The sequence below is a fragment of the Oncorhynchus gorbuscha genome, linkage group LG13 (assembly GCF_021184085.1).
Source record: "Oncorhynchus gorbuscha isolate QuinsamMale2020 ecotype Even-year linkage group LG13, OgorEven_v1.0, whole genome shotgun sequence".
Lineage (NCBI taxonomy): Eukaryota > Metazoa > Chordata > Actinopteri > Salmoniformes > Salmonidae > Oncorhynchus > Oncorhynchus gorbuscha.
In genome coordinates this window covers 80,269,021-80,291,158 of record NC_060185.1, presented here as the reverse complement: position 1 = coordinate 80,291,158, position 22,138 = coordinate 80,269,021, and the positions used below count along the sequence as shown (strand labels likewise).

The following is a 22,138-nucleotide window of genomic DNA, read 5'->3' as shown; positions in this document are numbered from 1 at the left end:
TAGCAGTGTTGTCTGTGGTGATCCATGTTTCCGTCAGTGCCAAGAAGTCGAGGGACTGGAGGGAGGCATAGGCTGAGATGAACTCTGCCTTGTTGACCGCAGATTGGCAGTTCCAGAGGCTACCGGAGACCTGGAACTCCACGTGGGTCGTGCGTGCTGGGACCACCAGATTAGGGTTTGTATGGTCTGTGCAGAGAGGAGAGAACAGGGATAAACAGACACATAGTTGACAGGCTACAGAAGAGGTTACGCTAATGCAAAGGAGATTGGAATGACAAGTGGACTACACGTCTCGAATGTTCAGAAAGTTAAGCTACGTAGCAAGAATCTTATTGACTAAAATGATTAAAATGATACAGTACTGCTGAAGTAGGCTAGCTGGCAGTGGGTGTGTTGTTGACACTACACTAATCAAGTCGTTCCATTGAGTGTAATAGTTTCTGCAGTGCTGCTATTCGGGGGCTAGCTGGCTAGCTAGTAGTGTTGTTTACGTTACGTTGCGTTAAAAGAACGACAATAGCTGGCTAGCTAACCTAGAAAATCGCTCTAGACTACACAATTATCTTTGATACAAAGACGGCTATGTAGCTAGCTATGTAGCTAGCTACGATCAAACAAATCAAACCGTTGTACTGTAATGAAATGAAATGAAAATGTGATACTACCTGTGAATGCGATCGGGTTGTTGAGTCTATTCAGAAGACGTTGGCTAGCTAGCAGAGTCTCCTACGTTAAGGACGACAAATAGCTGGCTAGCTAACCTCGGTAAATTAAGATAATCACTCTAAGACTACACACTCTAAACCTAAACAACACAATTATCTTGGATACGAAGATACGAAGACAGCAAAGACAGCTATGTAGCTAGCTAACACTACACTAATCAAGTCGTTCAGTTGAGTGTAATAGTTTCTCCAGTGCAGCTAATCAGTGGACGTTAGCTAGCTGGCTAGTGAAGACTACGTTAGGACGGCGAAATACGATAATTACGCAATTATCTTTGACACAAAGATGGCTATGTAGCTAGCTGAGAAGAAATTGCTAAGATTAGACAAATCAAACCGTTGTGCTACAATGAATTATAATGAAATGTAATGAAATGTAATGAAAAAGTTATACTACCTGCAGGAGCGAAGTGCCGATGCGACCACTCGCTCCAACCCGGAAGTCATTTACACTAATACAGTAATACAGTGCAGAGTGGGAATGGGTTGGTGCTTCTATACTAATACAGTGCAGAGAGGGTTGGTTCTTCTACACTAATACAGTGCAGAGTTGGAATGGGTTGGTTCTTCTACACTAATACAGTGCAGAGTTGGAATGGGTTGGTTCTTCTACACTAATACAGTGCAGAGTTGGAATGGGTTGGTTCTTCTACACTAATACAGTGCAGAGTTGGAATGGGTTGGTGCTTCTACACTAATACAGTGCAGAGTGGGAATGGGTTGGTGCTTCTACACTAATACAGTGCAGAGTGGGAATGGGTTGGTGCTTCTACACTAATACAGTGCAGAGTTGGAATGGGTTGGTTCTTCTACACTAATACAGTGCAGAGTTGGAATGGGTTGGTGCTTCTACACTAATACAGTGCAGAGTTGGAATGGGTTGGTGCTTCTACACTAATACAGTGCAGAGTTGGAATGGGTTGGTACTCCTACAATAATACAGTGCAAAGTGGGAATGGGTTGGTGCTTCTACACTAATACAGTGCAGAGTGGGAATGGGTTGGTGCTTCTCTCCTGTCAGCAGCCTTATGCTGAGGTGCTGGGGGTCGATACTAAAGCCTGTCACGTTGTGGAAGGGGAATCGGTCGAATACCCCAGACAGCATCTTGATGGGGCTCCCTGATCAATACACACCTCACCCAAAACCTTCTCGCCTGCTGGCTCTCTCTCTCTCTCTCTCTCTCACACACACACACACACATACACACACAGCAGGTTGATGACTCAGAGGTCTCTCTCTCAGCTCAAAGAGACATAATGCCGGATTTAAAGCCGGCAGCTGGAGTCCGTTACATTACACACATCCCCCTCTCAACAGCTGTAAAGAACATACTCTCCCATCAAAGGAACAGGGGAAGAGTAGTTCTCATCACACTGTGTCTCCTCTCTGTCCAATAGGACATTTTAGGATTTAATGAGTGGTTCTCATCACACTGTTTCATGCCTGTTCAATAGGACAGGTTAGGATTTAATGAGTAGTTCTCATCACACTGTTTCATGTCTGTTCAATAGGACAGGTTAGGATTTAATGAGTAGTTTTCATCACACTGTATCCTGTCTGTTCAATAGGACAGGTTAGCATTTAATGAGTAGTTCTCATCACACTGTCAATCCAATGGGACAAGTTAGGATTTCATAGCCTCTCCAGTATAATTACAGTAAGTCCTCAGATCACCAGTACAGACATTTGAAGGCTGTCTATACAGTACAATGTTATGATAGTTGTGATGTTCTATGTCTCGCGTGTGTGTGTGCGTGTGTGTGCGTGTGTGTGTGCGTGTGCGTGCGTGTGTGTGTGTGTGTGTAGGCCCTGTGGCCCAGGTGGAGGCCCTAAAGGAAGAGAATGACTCTCTGCGCTGTCAGCTGGACGCCTACAGGAACGAGGTGGAGCTGCTGAAGCAGGAGCAGGGCAAAAACCAAGAACACACACCTCCACAACACAGTGAAGAGGACACCATCAGGCAGCAACAACTAACCTTTCTACAACAGGCACTACAGGGAATGCAGAAGGTACTACTTCTACCAGACATACCCACTGTAGTTAACTTCTTGCAGCAGTTCCTGCTTTGGATTTATTTTAATCAATTCCACAGGAATTTTTCATTTCCTGGTTCCATACAGATATTAAACCCCTGCAGATTCTGGCTGGTGAGACTCATAATCCATTGGTTTGGCTTCCTGGGGTGACCAGTCGTATTGAGGAAAAGTTACTTTTTTAATAGAGGTGGATAGAGAACTGCCCTCCCAATCTCACACACACATACGCACACACACACAACACTGAGAAAGAGGGAGAAAGAGGAGTAGGGATAGAGAGGTGTAGAGAGAGAGAGCAAGAGGGGTGCACTCTGAGAGTGGGATGGATAGAGAGAGAGAGCAAGAGGGGTGCACTCTGAGAGTAGGATGGATAGAGAGAGAGAGCAAGAGGGGTGCACTCAGAGTAGGATGGATAGAGAGAGAGAGCAAGAGGGGTGCACTCTGAGAGTAGGATGGATAGAGAGAGAGAGAGCAAGAGGGGTGCACTCAGAGTAGGATGGATAGAGAGAGAGAGCAAGAGGGGTGCACTGAGAGTAGGATGGATAGAGAGAGAGAGCAAGAGGGGTGCACTGAGAGTAGGATGGATAGAGAGAGAGAGCAAGAGGGGTGCACTGAGAGTAGGATGGATAGAGAGAGAGAGCAAGAGGGGTGCACTGAGAGTAGGATGGATAGAGAGAGAGAGCACGAGGGGTACACTGAGAGTAGGATGGATAGAGAGAGAGAGCAAGAGGGGTGCACTGAGAGTAGGATGGATAGAGAGAGAGAGCAAGAGGGGTGCACTCTGAGAGTAGGATGGATAGAGAGAGAGCAAGAGGGGTGCACTCAGTAGGATGGATAGAGAGCAAGAGGGGTGCACTGAGAGTAGGATGGATTGAGAGAGAGCAAGAGGGGTGCACTCAGTAGGATGGATAGAGAGAGAGAGCAAGAGGGGTACACTCTGAGAGTAGGATGGATAGAGAGAGAGCAAGAGGGGTACACTCTGAGAGTAGGATGGATAGAGAGAGAGAGCAAGAGGGGTGCACTCTGAGAGTAGGATGGATAGAGAGAGAGCAAGAGGGGTGCACTCAGTAGGATGGATAGAGAGCAAGAGGGGTGCACTGAGAGTAGGATGGATTGAGAGAGAGCAAGAGGGGTGCACTCTGAGAGTAGGATTGATAGAGAGATATAAAGAACAATAGAGAGACTTGACAGGAAAAGAGTCCTTCTAGAATCTGATCATTCTGCTGACCTAGACGCTGTACACAAACTAATACCAGCTGGAGGGGTTTCTAATAAAATATCCCCCTCAGGGAAAACAAACTGTTGGTTAAACAACCCTCAGGCAGGAAATCTGTTGCTTCCATCACCTGCTGGGTCATCAAATATCCTCAAGTAGTCAACGGTTATGCTCATATGAATAGACAGATGGTAATTACATTTCCAACACGCAAGTTTCAACATTACCATGAAAATATTAAATGAATGGATAAAAATGAGGAGGAAGACACGAAAATCAAATACTTCTTATTGCTCTGTGCTAAATTGTGATATCAGGCAGGCTCTGGCAAATTACCATAACGTTTTATCAGCAGGTGATTTGAGTCTGCCCAGGTTCTGTGAATTTCTTCCACTTCTGAGTCCTGTAATACTTGCGTATTTCAGCCTAAACCCAACTTAGACTGTGATATAGTTTTTTAAGAATTGGATACGGAGAAAGGACTTTTCAGCTTCTACATGGTTCTGACCTACATAGAGAAGCTATAAGCTAAAAGTTCCTTACTCAATGGCAAATCCTGAAACATAAGGGTTAACACCGCTGGCTAACATGGTTTCATCTATGGAGCTGATGGGTTAATAACCAGCATGAGTCATATGCCTGTAGTAAGCAAGAATCTGTAGCTGTGTCTTCTCTGTCTTAAGGATTAGTTAGCATCTGTAGCTAACTGTGCCTTGGGTTAGGTATCATCTGTAGCTAACTGCTTTCTCTGTCTTAAGGGTTAGGTATCATCTGTAGCTAACTGTGCCCCTCTCCAGGCCCTGAAATAAACATCTGCTACCTGCCAAATTACGGTAGATTTTGGTATTGACATTGGCTATTTCACCAAACACGTTGGCAGGTGGTCAGGGCTCCACCGTGGAGGCATTTCACTCTCATTTGTGAATAAAAATAGTCCAGTATGATCACATTTATAATCAAATAAATGCTGCAGTAGCAGTATACAAAGTATTTCCGCTGGTAAATTAAGAACTACAAATCCTATATAGCCTATTCCACCTCTAAGGGGCAGGGGAACATTTTGGTAAAAAAGGTCTCACAAAATGTAATTATTCAATATACCACATTAGCTCTTACTAGTAATACATTTGTTTTAAAAACATGCTCATCTGTTTTTTTGTGTTATTTTTGTGTAATTTTGACAGCAATTTTTTTTATTTTGGCTTGTAAAATATCTGAGCGTCTGATAGGTTTTTGTATCTCCCTGCCACAGTGGCTGGTGGACCAAAAAGTTCATTTTAGGCCCCGCTCTGTATCAGATGCTTAAGGATTAGTTAGCATTTGGGGCCATCTGTCTTCTCTCTAAAGACTAGTTGAAATCTGTAGTTGCCTCCTGAGTGGCTTAACGGTCTAAGACACTACATCGCAGTGCTGGAAACGTCACTACAGACCCGAGTTCAATCCCAAGCTGTGTCGCAGCCGGCCGCGGCGGGGAGACCCATGAGGAGGCGCACAATTGTCCCAGCATCGTCCGAGGTTAGGGGAGAGTTTGCCCGGCCGGGATGTCCTTGTCCCATCATGCTCTAGTGACTCCTTGTGGAGGGCCAGGCGCATACACGCTCACTTCGGTTGCCAGCTGTACAGTGTCTCCTCCGGCACATTGGTGCAGTTGGCTTCCAGGTTAAGCAAGCAGTGCGGCTTGGCGGGGTTGTTTTTCAGAGGACGCATTTCTCTCGACATTCACCTCTCCCGAGTCCGTACGGGAGTTGCAGTGGTGGGACAAGTCTAACTACCAATTGGCTGTCAAGAAAAATAATATCTGTACTTAACTTTGCCGCCTCTGTATCAGAAGCTTAAAGGGATACTTTGTAATTTTGGCAATGAGGCCCTTTATCGTCTTCCCCAGAGTCAGATGGACTCATCGATACCATTTTTATGGTATCCTTGAAGTATCCCTTTAAAGGTTAGTTAGTGTACTGTATGTGGCTCACTGTATGTCCTTTGTGTTTGCAGCAACTGCTGAAGATGTGTGAAGAAATGAAACAGAGGGAGGCAGAGTTGGAGAAGAGTGTGGAGGACAAACAGCAGCTGGAGAGCCAAGTACAGAGCCTCAAGGAAGGACTGGAGAGTCTGAAGAAAACACGCATACCACAGGTCAGTAACACACACACACCACAGGTCAGTAACACACACACACCACAGGTCAGTAACACACACACACCACAGGTCAGTAACACACACACACCACAGGTCAGTAACACACACACACCACAGGTCAGTAACACACACACACCACAGGTCAGTAACACACACACACCACAGGTCAGTAACACACACACACCACAGGTCACACACACACCACAGGTCAGTAACACACACACACCACAGGTCAGTAACACACACACACCACAGGTCAGTAACACACACACACCACAGGTCAGTAACACACACACACCACAGGTCAGTAACACACACACACCACAGGTCAGTAACACACACACACCACAGGTCAGTAACACACACAACACATGGCCTTTACAGGCCCTAACACTCATTTTTCAAGATTCAAAGAACACTTTACAGCTTGGCTAATTTTAAAGGTGCCTGTGGTTTGAAATGGAATTACCATATGGTAGACTTGAATTGCTATTTATTTAGTTTCATTCTTCAATATCAACTCACAGTGGTAAAGAAGTGTCCCCACTAGACATTGATTTCAAACAGTTAATTCAGAATCACATAGAGCGAGAGGTTATAGAATGTTCTATATAGAGAGAGACAGGTCATTTTAATAGTATGCCATACAGAGCATTCAGAAAGTATTCAGAGCCCTTTTTACTTTATCCACATTTTGTTACGTTACAGCCTTATTCTAAAATTGATCAATTTAATCCAATCTACACACATTACTCCGTAATGACAAAGGAAAAACTGTTTTTTAGACATTTTTGCATGATATCAAATTTACATAAGTATTCAGACCCTTTACTCTGTACTTTGTTGAAGCGCCTTTGGCAGCGATTACAGCCTCGGGTCTTCATGGGTATGACGCTACAAGCTTGGCACACCTGTATTTTGGGAGTTTCTCCCTTATCTGCAGATGCTCTCAAGCTCTGTCAGGTTGGATGGGGAGCGTTGCTGCACAGCTATTTTGGGCTCTGACTGGGCCACTCAAGGACATTCAGAGACTTGCCCCGAAGCCACTGCTGCGATGTCTTGGTTGTGTTCTTAGGGTCGTTGTCCTGTTGGAAGGTGAACCTTCATATTTCCCTCGATCCTAACTAGTCTCCCAGTTCCTGCAGCTGAAAAACAACCCCCACCGCATGATGCTGCCACCACCATGCTTCACCCTACGGATAGTGCCAAGTTTCCTCCAGACTTGACCCTTGGCATTCAGGCAATCTTGGTTTTATTAGACCAGAGAATCTTGTTTCTCATGGTCAGAGTTTTTAGGTGCCTTTTCGCAAACTCCAAGCGGGCTGTCATGTGCCTTTTACTGAGGAGGGGCTTCTGTCTGACCACTCTACCATAAAGGCCTGATTGGTGGAGTTTTCCCATCTCCAGAGAGGAACTGGAGCTTTGTCATAGTGACCAATCGGGTTCTTGTTCACCTCCCTGACCAAGGCCCTTCTCCCCTGATTGCTCAGTCTGGCTGGGCGGCAAGCTTTTGGATGAGTCTTGGTGGTTCCAAACTTCTTCAATTTAAAAATGAGGGAGGCCACTATTATTGGGGACCTTCAATGTTGCAGACATTTTTTGCTACCCTTCCCCAGATCTGTGCCTCGACACAATCCTGTCTCGGAGCTCTACGGACAATTCCTTCGACCTCATGGCTTGGTTTTTGCTCTGACATGCACTGTCAACTGTGGGACCTTATATAGACAGGTGTGTCCCTTTCCAAATCATGTCCAATCAATTGAATTGACCTCAGGTGAACTCTAATCAGGTTATAGAAAGATCTCAAGGATGATCAGTGGAAACAAGATGCATCTGTGTTAAATGTCGAGTCTCATAGCACAGGGTCTGAATAATTATGTATTTCTATTTATTTGTTTTGCAAAAAATTCTGAATACCTGTTTTCGCTTTGTCATTATGATATATTGTATGAAGTTTGAGAACAATTTTTTATTTAATCAATTTTAGAATAAGGCTGTAACATAACGAAATGTGGAAAAAGTCAAAGGGTCTGAATTAGGGATGCACAATATATTGGAATCGGCCGATATTAGCTAAAAATGGCAACATCGGCATCGGCCCAATGTCTAGTTTAACGCTGATGTGCAAAAACCGATGTCAAAGCTGACGTGCATACCTATATAACGTAGGTAGATGATGTAATGATATCACAAAAAAATATAGCGCTACACGTGCAACACAGCATTCCTAACCTAGCCCACAATGTCTGCTCTGTGGATCGAGCAGTCAAGTCCAGCAGTCATTTGAAAGATTAAGAACATTTCAGCGAGACAATTCAAAGGCGAAATCCATTAACACCAAGATAATGGAATTCATTGCCCTTGACAATCAACCGTTCTTTGTCGTGGATGATGTTGGCTTTCACCGATTGGTCAAGCACCGGTACACACTACCAAGTAGATGCTATTTTTCAGATGTTGCCCTACCGGAGTTAAACAGTATTGTTGAAATACATCCATGAGCATCAGCGCTATTCGCTTCACGACTGACATTTGGACCAGCGATGTCATCCCCATGAGCATTATGAGTCTGACAGCACAGTAGGTCAACGAGGATTTCGTACTAAGGAAAGCCGTATTGCATGCTCAAGAATGTGCTGGTTCTCATACTGCTTCTGCCATTTCAATGGCATTTGAGAACATGTTTGAAACATGAACACTCCTAGTGCCATTTGAACAACTGACTCGAGAAATTAGCTCAACTGCATCTGCAGCAGACGTGATACCCTGTCATGACATTGAAATGCCTGCTCAACCAAAATGCCAACATAGACCATTGGGTTAACTTGGAAAACTACTTTACCAGCGGCTGTGAACAAGCGATTCGGTGGCATTCTCTCTGAGCCTCTACTGTGTTGCCACCATGCTCGATGATAGGTACAAAGACCACTACTTGGATGCAGACAAGAAACAGGTTTTTACGTGAAATGTTAGACAGCTGGACAAGATGGAAACGAACACAGTGACAGTGCGCACCGAACAAGAGAGGCCATGGACAGACAGAGCTGAAACTTCACTGCTTATCATGTGTGATGAAATCCTGGTTGAGACTGAACAAATGAACAATGAAACAGCACAGCAAGTAAGTGAAATAAATAGGTTTTGATTATGTTTTACTGGTAATGGGGACATGTAAATGCCAACAAAATAACTTTTTGATCTGTGTGTGTGTGTTTCAACTGTCTGACTGTACTAGAATGTTTAAAAGGCCGGTAAAATGATCATTTTCTTTATTTGTCAAGGAAAATATCGGTATCGGTGCATCTTCAGTCTGAATACTTTCCAAATGCACTGTATATAGAGAAGGACGTCTCAATCATCTTTACATCAAACTCGACTCTTCAAACAATCTACTAGACTCACCACCTCTTTATCTGCCTAGCTTCTTTAAACTAAACCAGCCTCTGTAAACTGACATAGCATATTACATTTACCATCTGTCACGATGTTTATGGCTAAAACTTTTTCATATATTTACATGTACCTTAGCCAACTACATTTAAACTCAGTTTTTCACAATTCCTGACATTTAATCCTAGTAAAAATCCCCTGTCTTATGTCAGTTAGGATCACCACTTTATTTTAAGAATGTGAAATGTCAGAATAATAGTGTATAGAGAGATTTATTTCAGCTTTTTTTTATTTCATCACATTCCCAGTGGGTCAGAAGTTTACATACACTCAATTAGTATTTGGTAGCATTGCCTTTAAATTGTTTAACTTGGATCAAACATTTCGGGTAGCCTTCCACAAGCTTGGCCCATTCCTCCTGACAGAGCTGGTGTAACTGAGTCAGGTTTGTAGGCCTCCTTGCTCGCACATGCTTTTTCAGTTCTGCTCACACATTTTCTATGTGAATGGGGTCAGGGCTTTGTCATGGCCACTCCAATACCTTGACTTTGTTGTCCTTAAGCCATTTTGTCACAACTTTGGAAGTATGCTTGGGGTCATTGTCCATTTGGAAGACCCATTTGCGACCAAGCTTTAATTCTTGACTTATGTCTTGAGATTTTGCTTCAATATTCTTTGTGGTCCACCATCCATTGTGGCAGGTAGTTTAAAAAAAATCTGAGCCAAAATATAACAAAAAAACAATATAAACAAAAAATAAACTGATGAGTATACTTGATAATGTTTCTAAAACAAATTTTACTAGTAACTAATGTGGTAAGTGAATAATTACATTTTTTGTTTTAAACAAAATATCATAGATGAGACAAATTTTCACCTGCCCCTTTAAGGGCGGAAGGTTTCAGTGGTAGAAACACTCGAGTCGCTCATGTTTGTGCCTGTAAGATTGTGTCGTGATTAGTAAAACTGTTGTCTTTTCTTCTCTAGCAGTTGAAACTCAAATATAGAAAAACAACCTAACTTGTGAACAAAACTATGTAAATAGCCAAGAAACACAAGGACAAAACCTTGCTTTAGTTTCATGTAAATTAGACCAGCTTTTATGCCTGTGCGCAGGGCTTCTAAAAATGGATCTTTCACTCAGCTCTTCACATGCGCACAGCCCCCAGTGTTGCAGCACGACATGGAATAGGCTATGCAGGATTCGTAATTATTTGACTTTGGGTGATTCATTTAGCAGCTATGACTCAAAACAGCAACTGCAGCATTTATTTTACTATAAATGTGATCTTACTTTACTATTTTTATTCACAAATGCGAGTGACATGCTCGTAAAGCTCACCATGAAGCCCTGACCACCTACCAACGTGTCTGGTGAAATATACATCTTGCCCGCCAATGCCAAAATATACCCGCAGGTGTTATATACTGTTAATGCTTGTGTTGCTCATGGGATAACGTTGGCTGAGCAGGATTTCAGTGGGAGGGTTGACAAGAGCATGAGATTCCTGTTCAATCAGCTATTTAATTGGATAACGATAATACTGATATGAGAGAGTCTAATGGTGTGTGGTCCATATTTGATTTCTTCTTTTCCAATCGAGACACATTTTCTCTTCTCTGCCTCCCGTAGCCACTTGGCTAGTTGTTTCATTGACTTTGTTCATTTGTCATTTTAGACCTGAGTTGGGCTTCATCTAGGACCACTGAGTTGGGCTTCATCTAGGACCACTGAGTTGGGCTTCATCTAGGACCACTGAGTTGGGCTTCATCTAGGACCACTGAGTTGGGCTTCATCTAGGACCACTGAGTTGGGCTTCATCTAGGACCACTGAGTTGGGCTTCATCTAGGACCACTGAGTTGGGCTTCATCTAGGACCACTGAGTTGGGCTTCATCTAGGACCACTGAGTTGGGCTTCATCTAGGACCACTGAGTTGGGCTTCATCTAGGACCACTGAGTTGGGCTTCATCTAGGACCACTGAGTTGGGCTTCATCTAGGACCACTGAGTTGGGCTTCATCTAGGACCACTGAGTTGGGCTTCTTCTAGGACCACTGAAACAGGGTGTCTTAACCATTTTAATAGCAAATGGAGAGACACCACTCACTGTGTGAATGTCAGTTGTGAACAGAGGACATTTTGACATCCAATTGTTTGGTTCTTACTCATGGAAAGAACACAGATTAATATGTACTATATGTATCTGCTTGACCTGATTCTGTATCTGATTGCATATTACAACATACCCCCTCAAACTATTCAGGGCTTGTATATGTGATGTTGGCCTCCTTCACAATGTTATATAGTGGTCTTGCCTGAGGAGAAAGTGTGTCTGTACGTTTGTGTGAGTGTGTCTGTCTGTTTGCATGGGTGTGTGACATGATTGTCAGTGACTGCTTTTCTCATTTTTATAATTGACTCTAGCTGGAGACATCACCGCGAGATGACAGAGGGAGCGAGGAGAGTGCTGATCAAGTCAATGTAAGTGGAAAAGAGATGAGCCTCTCCATCCCTCTCTATTCCCTAGTTCTTCACTCTCTTCCAGTGACATGACAGAGTACCTTGTCGGCTCGGAGATTTGAACCAGCGACCTTTCGGTTACTGGCCCAACGCTCCTAACCGCTAGGCTGTTTAAATAAGAATGTGAATGTTAGACAGTGACGGCTTTTCTCATTTTTATGATTGACTCTAGCTGGAGACATCACCGCGAGATGACAGAGGGAGCGAGGAGAGTGCTGATCAAGTCAGTGTAAGTGGAAAAGAGATGTGATGTGATCCTCTCCTTCTCCCTGTATCTGTTTCGCTGTTCCTCACTTTCTCTCCTCTTCCAGTGACATGACAGATCATTACAGACCAATCCAGTGCAGGAGGACTTTATTTGTCGCTGGATTAATCAACCTGACACAACTGGGTTAGGAAATCAAGGCCTTGTCTCATCACACACACACAGAATAAAATAGTGAGGACAAGCCAAGTCAGAAGGGCCACCACGACTGTAACGATAGGTCAGCACCCACTAGGGTGTCCAACTTTCTCACTACCAAATAAGGAACCGTGTATATTCTTTTCCAATTGGAAAGGCAAAACATTTTTATATTCCATTTAGTCTATAGCTTTACTAAAACTGTATCATTATGGAAACTTATGTGAATAAACCTCAAAATAAATTAGCAAAGAAATCACAATTTGACCCTTTAAAACAAAAACAAACAAAAAAACATTTCAAATGGAAAAGAGGCTTAACTTGCCGTCACGAAGAATGCACCGATATTGCTACAGTAGCACCTTTAGCTAGCGTGGCCTTGTGCATTTCTATGGATGCATGCTCGGTCCTTCTCCCCTCCATGGCCAATTGAGAATTCCCAACGGCATAAAGTACAGAAAGATTTCATTGAGTCACCACTGGTGGGCTTAACCCATGTATTTGTTTGCTTCCCATTGTTTGTTGTAGCTGCACAGTCTTTTCTTTTTTCCAGGTTTATCCATATTTCCTTGATTTCCTGCCAAACCGACTGAACAACAACATAAATTACTTTGCAGGAATTGGCGCGTTGACACTATACTGTGATTGGATGAATATACAGGACAAGGGAGGTCCTGTATGGGACAAACCAATTTAGCACAATATAAGGGGCATCCCGGCTAATACGGGACAGTTGGCAACCATAGCGCCCACACACATACCCGACCCTCCCTTCCTCCAGCCTGTCAGAGGCCCACAGGAAACAACAGCTTCATCATTAGCATCACTAACACTCCCATCTCTCTCTCTCCCTCCTCCCTCTGGTAGAACTATTACCATCTCCTCTCTGAATGATCTCCCTTCCTTTGACTCCCCTCTTCTTCCACTGCATCTGTCTGTTGTTGTGTGGTGCGTCATCATGGCTGCTGAGCACTGATTGCTTGTGTGTGGGCAAGAGGGCATCATCTACCAGTCTGTGTTTTCTCCTCTTGTCCTGTAGGAGGCGACAGCATTAGAAGTGGTTTCCTGCAGTCAGGAGAAGGAGCGTCTGCCCCCAGAGAAGATTCCCTCTAGTCCGGTTTACTCTGAGAGAGAGGCCTTGCTCGTTGGTAAGTTCACCTAAAATTACAATAACCTTACTTCAACATTGTAACAATGTTGTGCTAATCTAACTATAGAGGTGTAGACCCCTCCCCCCAGTCCAGTCCACTCTGAGAGAGAGGCCCAACTAGTGGGTACATTCACCTAACATAACTATAACGTTACTAGGCTTATAACGGTAGTATGACGTTATGTTGCCCTAACATTAGTACAGGAGAAGATTCCCACAAGTCCTGTCAACTCTGAGGGAGAAGCCCTGCGTGTTGGTACGTACAACATGCAGGGCTTCGTACGTACAGAAGAGAACATTCCCCTTGCGCTGTCCACTCTGGCAGAGAGGCTCTGATTGTTGGTACACTTTTTGCTAATTGAACAGGTTATTTTTAGAGAAACTTTAATCAACCTCAATCATTTAGCAGGTTATTTGTGGAAAGCCTGGTTTTTCTCCCCAGTTTATTCCCAGTTCTCTGGGCGGGTTCACACGTTTTAATTGGCTGGTTGACTGAGGCCTTCAGCACCTCTACTGTTTCTAATCACCACAGCCTTCTGGCACATTCTCCATTTCAGTGGAGCGTACTTTCACAGGGAATGGTTGGTCCTGGATCAAAAAGTTTTTCTAAAATTGAGGTCTTGTGGAGTTACAAGGGAAAGGAGTTGTGGAGTTACGTGTAGGCCTATGCCAGATAGCAAGATGCACACTATTGTGTTTTAGTGGGAGTTACCTGTCCTCTCCCACAGTGGTGTCATGCCAGAATGATCATATGATTGGCTCAGAGGTAGTTGTGTAGCCAATGAGGCGTTCCGCTCCATCCCTCCATGCCGGCACACTCTAACCTCTCAGTAGCGACGGCTGGTGAGGATTCTGGGTGTTCTCTCTGCCAGAATCGCTCTACATGACGTTTTGTTTGAAGATGAATTGAAGGTAGCACCACAGGGAAAAGGGGACATTGGCTCCTAAGTGAACTCATGAAGAGTCTGCATCTTCAACTGCTTTATCCCTTCTAGAGCAGGTTGGTCACGACGCATAACTCTGCCATGCCATGCTTAAGGCTAGAAACAAGCAGTAAAATGCCTGAGGAAGATGCGACTGATTCATATGGGGATATAAATTTGACTTTTTCCTGTGTTTTCTGAGCTGGCTCCTCAGTGTACTATAATATATTATTACACAGAGGTTCAGGGTTATCACTAGTGGATGATCTGATAACAGATGTTATCGTTGAAATTGATGAGAGAGAAAAACATGCTGGTGGTGTGTGTGTGAAGCCCCACGGTGCTCTGATCAGAGAAGCTTTAATGTAGAAAGCAGTGTCAAAGTCCTCATTAAACACTTATCTTAATCTGGACTGTTCAAACACAAGAGTCTTCCATAGAGCTGGGAGTGCTTTGGAGAAGACACACACTTGAAGAGTCCAGATGCATTTCATCAGTCAGACAGCATGAGTTGACGAGAGGTCTCTTGAATGTGAGCTTCTCGCTGGTTTTCATTTTGGACAGATGGGTAAATCAACACGGACTTAATTGAGGTGTTTGTACATATGATTTTAGGGTTGTATTTTTCGAGAATTAAACTACATGTTAATATGGTATTCCAGTTTGATTGACAGCTGTATTGATGTCTCTGTTTGTTCTTCCTCAGGGATCATCTCTACGTTCCTCCATGTCCACCCGTTTGGAGCCAGCATCGAATACATCTTCTCTTACCTACAGCAGCTGGACACCAAGGTACTGCTGGCACACACACACACACTGTAATGGTTTTGACTTGAGGTTATTGTTTGTAGGGGTGCCAGGTAGGTCGTACCTACCAGAGAAAATATTGATTTCTCCCTTTTGTTTGTGAGGGAATGAGTCCCATCTGGCCTGTCAAGTCTACACCAATACAAAGGACAAACACATAACCCAACATGGTGTAAAACAAATTAAATACCGGTTGGAATAAGTTGTAGTCAGTCAAACCAGTCAAATCCATCAACGGATCTCCACGGAGAAACAGTGGAGACCAACTGAGATGAGTAGTTCAAAGGAAGAAATGCGTGGATCCTGGTTATTCTGAGACACGGCTACAAAGCACACTTTATAAATACGACAAAACTAACGGAGTAGAGGAGCTTCGGGAAACAAGGGTTGCACACTTCCTCATTCGTTCCACCTTCACAACCATTTTTTGCACAGCTAATGCTGTGCATTTAATAGGGAGTTAAAGGGGAAGCACTGATGGTTCAGACAAATTCAGGGCTGTCACAACACACACAACACAGCCAGTTCAGCAATAGAACTGTCCTGGCACCACATAGCCAGCACAAACATGGACTAAGCATCCCTACTGCGCTGACATATGGGCCCGATGTATGCCAGGGCCCCACAATGCAGTTGGAGCCCCCTGGTGCAAGCAGCCTCCCCCTAATGCAATTTGAATCACCTTGTGACAGCAGAGCCTCATCGTGCAGCCAGACCCTGCTCATCTAATTTGAACCCCCTGGTGCAGGCAGGGCCCTCATAATGCTGAGGCTCGGGTTAGAGTTGGCGTTAATGAAAAGTCTCACTCTCCACTCGGTGTAGCTACCATAGAGAGATATCCTATATTCATGTATATAGTACTGTAGCTAAGGGAGATATACATGAATATAGGATATCTCTCTATTTTTTTCTCACCTTTATTTAACCAGGTAGGCTAGTTGAGAACAAGTTCTCATTTGCAACTGCGACCTGGCCAATATAAAGCAAAGCAATGTGACACATACAACAACGCAGAGTTACACATGGAATAAACAAAACATACAGTCAATAATACAGTAGAACAAAATAAAACAAAAGTCTATATACAGTGTGTGCAAATGAGGTAAGATAAGGAAATAAATAGGCCATCGTGGTGAAGTAATTACAATATAGCAATTAAACACTGGAATGGTATCTCCCTTAGCTACAGTACTGTAGACATGAATATAGGATATCTATATCTCCCTTAGCTACAGTACTGTAGACATGAATATAGGATATCTATATCTCCCTTAGCTACAGTACTGTAGACATGAATATAGGATATCTATATCTCCCTTAGCTACAGTACTGTAGACATGAATATAGGATATCTATATCTCCCTTAGCTACAGTACTGTAGACATGAATATAGGATATCTCTGGATCTCCCAGTGCTACAGTACTGTAGACATGAATATAGGATATCTATATCTCCCTTAGCTACAGTACTGTAGACATGAATATAGGATATCTATATCTCCCTTAGCTACAGTACTGTAGACATGAATATAGGATATCTATATCTCCCTTAGCTACAGTACTGTAGACATGAATATAGGATATCTCTGGATCTCCCAGTGACTATCTATATCTCCCTTAGCTACAGTACTGTAGACATGAATATAGGATATCTATATCTCCCTTAGCTACAGTACTGTAGACATGAATATAGGTAGCTACAGTACTGTAGACATGAATATAGGATATCTATATCTCCCTTAGCTACAGTACTGTAGACATGAATATAGGATATCTCTGGATCTCCCAGTGCTACAGTACTGTAGACATGAATATAGGATATCTATATCTCCCTTAGCTACAGTACTGTAGACATGAATATAGGATATCTATATCTCCCTTAGCTACAGTACTGTAGACATGAATATAGGATATCTATATCTCCCTTAGCTACAGTACTGTAGACATGAATATAGGATATCTATATCTCCCTTAGCTACAGTACTGTAGACATGAATATAGGATATCTATATCTCCCTTAGCTACAGTACTGTAGACATGAATATAGGATATCTATATATCCCTTAGCTACAGTACTGTAGACATGAATATAGGATATCTATATCTCCCTTAGCTACAGTACTGTAGACATGAATATAGGATATCTCTGGATCTCCCAGTGCTACAGTACTGTAGACATGAATATAGGATATCTATATCTCCCTTAGCTACAGTACTGTAGACATGAATATAGGATATCTATATCTCCCTTAGCTACAGTACTGTAGACATGAATATAGGATATCTATATCTCCCTTAGCTACAGTACTGTAGACATGAATATAGGATATCTATATCTCCCTTAGCTACAGTACTGTAGACATGAATATAGGATATCTATATCTCCCTTAGCTACAGTACTATAGACATGAATATAGGATATCTCTGCATCTCCCAGTGCTACAGTACTATAGACATTCATATAGGATATCTCTGCATCTCCCAGTGCTACAGTACTATAGACATGAATATAGGATATCTCTGCATCTCCCAGTGCTACAGTACTATAGACATGAATATAGGATATCTCTGTATCTCTCAGTGCTACAGTACTATAGAAATGAATATAGGATATCTCTCAGTGCTACAGTACCATAGACATGAATATAGGATATCTCTATCTCTCAGTGCTACAGTACTATAGACATGAATATAGGATATCTCTGTATCTCCCAGTGCTCTTGTGGAAGTGTCTCAGTGTGATTTCCCTGGACAATGAGACCTGTTACATCTGGATCCTTCCTGTCTCTCCCTGACGAAGCAGAGCGGTTTTATTTATTCTGACTCGTCGCTAAAACACCCGTCTCCACATGTCTGGTTCCTCAGGGGCCTTTCTGGGATCTCAGCACTCCTCTGCTCTCGACTGTCAGATTGATTCTGTTCTTTTCTCTCCTTCACATATGACCACCACACTCACTGACACCTCCGCAAGGAAGCCTTCAGATATACTATATGGCCACTCTTACTGCCACCTCCATGAGGAGGCCCTCAGACATGACTACTCTTACTGCCACCTCCATGAGGAGGCCCTCAGACATGACTACTCTTACTGCCACCTCCATGAGGAGGCCCTCAGATATGACTACTCTTACTGCAACCTCCATGAGGAGGCTCTCAGACATGACTACTCTTACTGCTACCTCCATGAGGAGGCCCTCAGATATGACTACTGCTACCTCCATGAGGAGGCCCTCAGACATGACTACTCTTACTGCTACCTCCATGAGGAGGCCCTCAGACATGACTACTCTTACTGCCACCTCCATGAGGAGGCCCTCAGACATGACTGCTCTTACTGCTTCCTCCATGAGGAGGCCCTCTTATATATTGTTTGACCACTCTCACCACCAGCTCATTAAAACCTCTCTACACTCATCAACACTGACTCATTCCTTTTTTCTCCGTTTGGGTTTTCCATTAAGGTCTGAGGGTGTGTTTGTTCCCACGCTGCTTCTCTGTAACACCACACAACAAGTCCACAGAGCTTTGTCAACAGTCATCGCTGGATTCTCCACTAACTACATTACTCTCTACTTATCTACTGTGTTCATGATTCACTTCATGATATAGTGTTTAATACATACTGACAGGGTTTTACCCATCTGGTACTTACACATGTTTTTTCTCGGTATACAATGTTACAGTGCTTCCTGCTGTCATTGTTTGGTGTAATCTCACCTTTTGAAAGTGATGCTATATGCTAATGGGATGCAATTGCATATGTAAGTGTGGGTTTGTGATGAGTATTTTGTTGGTGTTGGTGTTTGTCACTCAGATCAGTTCATCTGAGATGTGGGCCTCTTTGAGTTTGAAGGAGTGTGTATCAAATCTGTGTGTTACGTTTGTATTGTGATTGTATCTGTGGATGTGTGAAATCTGTATTTATGGTGTGTGTGTGTGTGTGTTTCAGATAAACACCGGACAGGTGGGGGCTCTACTTGGTCGGCTGCCCTGTACCTTCAGACAGGAGCTGACAGGGGTGGGTGCCAGCCTGGAGAAACGCTGGAAGTTCTGTGGTTTTGAGGGAATCAAGACCACATAGAGCATTACAGAGACACAGCGGATATCACAGGAGAAACAGCATAGAGATCTGACCTTTTTATGAGGATATTGTTTTATGGGGACCGGCACTGGTCCCTTAGCTGTTGCTCACCAGTCCCTGTGATGATTAACTGATCTTGATTTAGTCTGTTCTTAAGTGCTAGTTATAATGTAAACAGTTTTCTGGTCCCTGTCACAAATAAGGTTGAGAAACACTGGCATAGAACTCTTGACTGTATTATGAAGACACAGAAGTAACAACATAGAACTCAGACTGTCCGTCACATGAGCGGGTCGGACCGTTCTCAGAACCTCTAATTGGTTAACTCTGCTGTCACTCAGCCAGGACTACTACCCAGGGAGGTTATCAGGGTCTGCTGAACACTGTCAACCTCCAACCCCTCTGGCCTCTCACACTCTTTTCTTTCCTTGTTTGTACAATTCTATGAGTAAAAATGAATATATTTCTTCATTTTCTGTAAAGGCTGTTTAAGGGATACTTCTGGGTTTTGGCAACGAAACCCTTTCTCTACTTCACCAGAGTCAGATGAACTTGTGGATACCATTTTTTGTCTCTGTGTGCAGTTTGAAGGCATTTTCTAAGTAATGCTAGCGCAATGACTGGAAGGCTATGGGTATCTTCTAGCTAGCATGCTAACAGATACCCATAGCCTTCCCGTCATTGCGCTAGAGGTAGTTAGAGGTAGTTTTGTAAGCCAATGCTAACTTCCTTCGTACTCGACTTGAAGACATAATACTGGTATCCACAAGTTCATCGTATTCTGGGATGTAGATAAAGGGCTTCATTGCCAAAATCCTGAGGTATCCCTATAACAGTTGCATAGATTGATTTGTTTTCCTACTCTGTAAATGCTTGGATGATATTTTTAAATAAAAAATCAAAGCAATCTGAAGAATTGAGAATAGAGTTGTATTGAATAGAGTTGTGCTCGCTGGCACTTAGGTAGGTTGCGTGTAGATGCTGTATGTAGCATGAGTGGGAGCAAACTGCTAATCCAGTCAAGGATGGTCCCCAGCCACATGAGGAGCCTCTGATAGGTACACACTCACTCACTCACTCACACACACACACACACACACACACACACACACACACACACACACTGCTCCTGCCCAGCCATGCCTGGAGAGATGCCCAAGACCTTTTGTGATGCTGGTTTTGTTATCTCTTAGCGCTGCCCAAGGCCTGTCATTAAACCTTACCTAAGGCCATTTAGAACCATCAAAATAACATTATTACCTGTGCTCTTGTGCCTGGGCAAAGCTGAAACACGCTGTTGGTGGTCTTCTTAATGAAGCATCCTTATCTAATTATAGAGGCGTGTGTGTGTGCCTCGGTGAGCATGCGAACATGTACTGTTTGTGTATATAAGGCTGTTTTACAACAGAACAGATGTTGGTCTCCCCTCCAGTTTCCCCTCCTTCCAGGTTGAATCCTGACTGCCAGGACCGGAGGTCCTTCCCAAAAGCCTGCTGGAGAGTTCCTAATGCGCCTCCGTCGGGCAGTTTGTCGGCGTACTCTTTCCTTGTTGCTCGGGGAAACCGAAGGTTTATTACACATGATTTGCTTTCGTCAGACTCTGCCATCTCCTAACGCCTTGTGTATGAAACATTAAGTCCACGCACTTGTCAGAACACCATCCGTCCTTCCTGAATTAATGATAAGTATTGATTTGGTTTTCCCCCTGCAAGGCTCCCTTCTATACGTATGAATTTGCCTTGGCGTGTGTTATTAACATGGGGTCCAAAGGGGAGGAGAGTGGAGAGAACACACACGGCAGAACCATAGAGCTGAGTGGAGATTTGTGTACTGTATTGTATATAGATCTGCAATGCATTGGGAAAGTATTCCGACCCCTTGACTTCCATATTTTGTTAAGGTCTCTCCAGAGACGTTTCATCGGGTTCAACTTGTTTACACTTTGTCATTATGGGGTATTGTGTGTAGATTGATGAGGAAAAATAATAATGTAATCCATTTTAGAATAAGGCTGTAATGTAACAAAATTGGAAAAAGTCTAGGTCTGAATACTTTCCGAATGCACTGTATATAGTCCTCTTCTAATTCTTAGGTTTTGTCTGACAACAAAGAGCATGGTGGTTCTAGTAATGAAGTTGGGCCCCCAACTGCTTCAACACGTTCCCTGTGCAGGTTGGTTAAATGCACAGTTATTTCCATGCTTGGAATGGTTCATGTTTGGCATTCAGACACAGTGTTAAATACTTTGAGTCAGATTCTCTCATGGACTCGCCAGAAGGCCCAGGGAAGAAAACGTGCCCCCCCCTTTCAAACACTTATCTCTGTCATACCAGGCCAGCCCCATTTGACAAATGAGAGTGCACTTCACAGCATGACTCTTCACTCTAGTCTCCTACAGGCACCGATGATCATACTGCCAGTTTCTATCCTCACTGAAGTTGCTGTGTTCTTTCTGTCAAGTCCAATCTCCCCATAGACTTGATGCCTCTGTAGAGTTAGATGGGAGTCATTCATAATTCATCTGTTCTTCAGACTTGAGAGTTTTTTGGCATGTGAAGTTTTCAGTGCGTCACACAAAGGATGTAAACACAGCCTAATTAAATCGGCCCGCAGTCCCCGGTGGATTTTTTCCATTTGGTGTTGTCTTCCCATCGCCCCACCGGGGAGAGTTCCTCATTAATTCAATCCAAGGTGGATTCAAAATTCAAGCTAAAGCTATTCAAGGGTGTGATTCACCGTGCCAGCGAA

General features: G+C 43.4%; 1 protein-coding gene across 3 annotated transcripts in view; it reads left to right on the top strand.

Moving 5' to 3' along the window:
• The window catches only part of LOC123993582 (ecto-NOX disulfide-thiol exchanger 2-like), a 345,502-nt gene extending 325,205 nt beyond the window's left edge, over nucleotides 1–20,297 (top strand). For all 3 annotated transcript variants that reach the window (XM_046295899.1, XM_046295898.1, XM_046295900.1), the window contains 7 exons: nucleotides 2,533–2,735; nucleotides 5,971–6,111; nucleotides 11,931–11,987; nucleotides 12,199–12,255; nucleotides 13,469–13,577; nucleotides 15,209–15,294; nucleotides 19,259–20,297. In XM_046295899.1, the coding sequence (XP_046151855.1) occupies nucleotides 2,533–2,735; nucleotides 5,971–6,111; nucleotides 11,931–11,987; nucleotides 12,199–12,255; nucleotides 13,469–13,577; nucleotides 15,209–15,294; nucleotides 19,259–19,390 (785 nt within the window). In that variant the 3' untranslated portion in view covers nucleotides 19,391–20,297. The remainder of the gene's footprint in view (nucleotides 1–2,532; nucleotides 2,736–5,970; nucleotides 6,112–11,930; nucleotides 11,988–12,198; nucleotides 12,256–13,468; nucleotides 13,578–15,208; nucleotides 15,295–19,258) is intronic.
• Nucleotides 20,298–22,138: the final 1,841 nt, after the last annotated feature.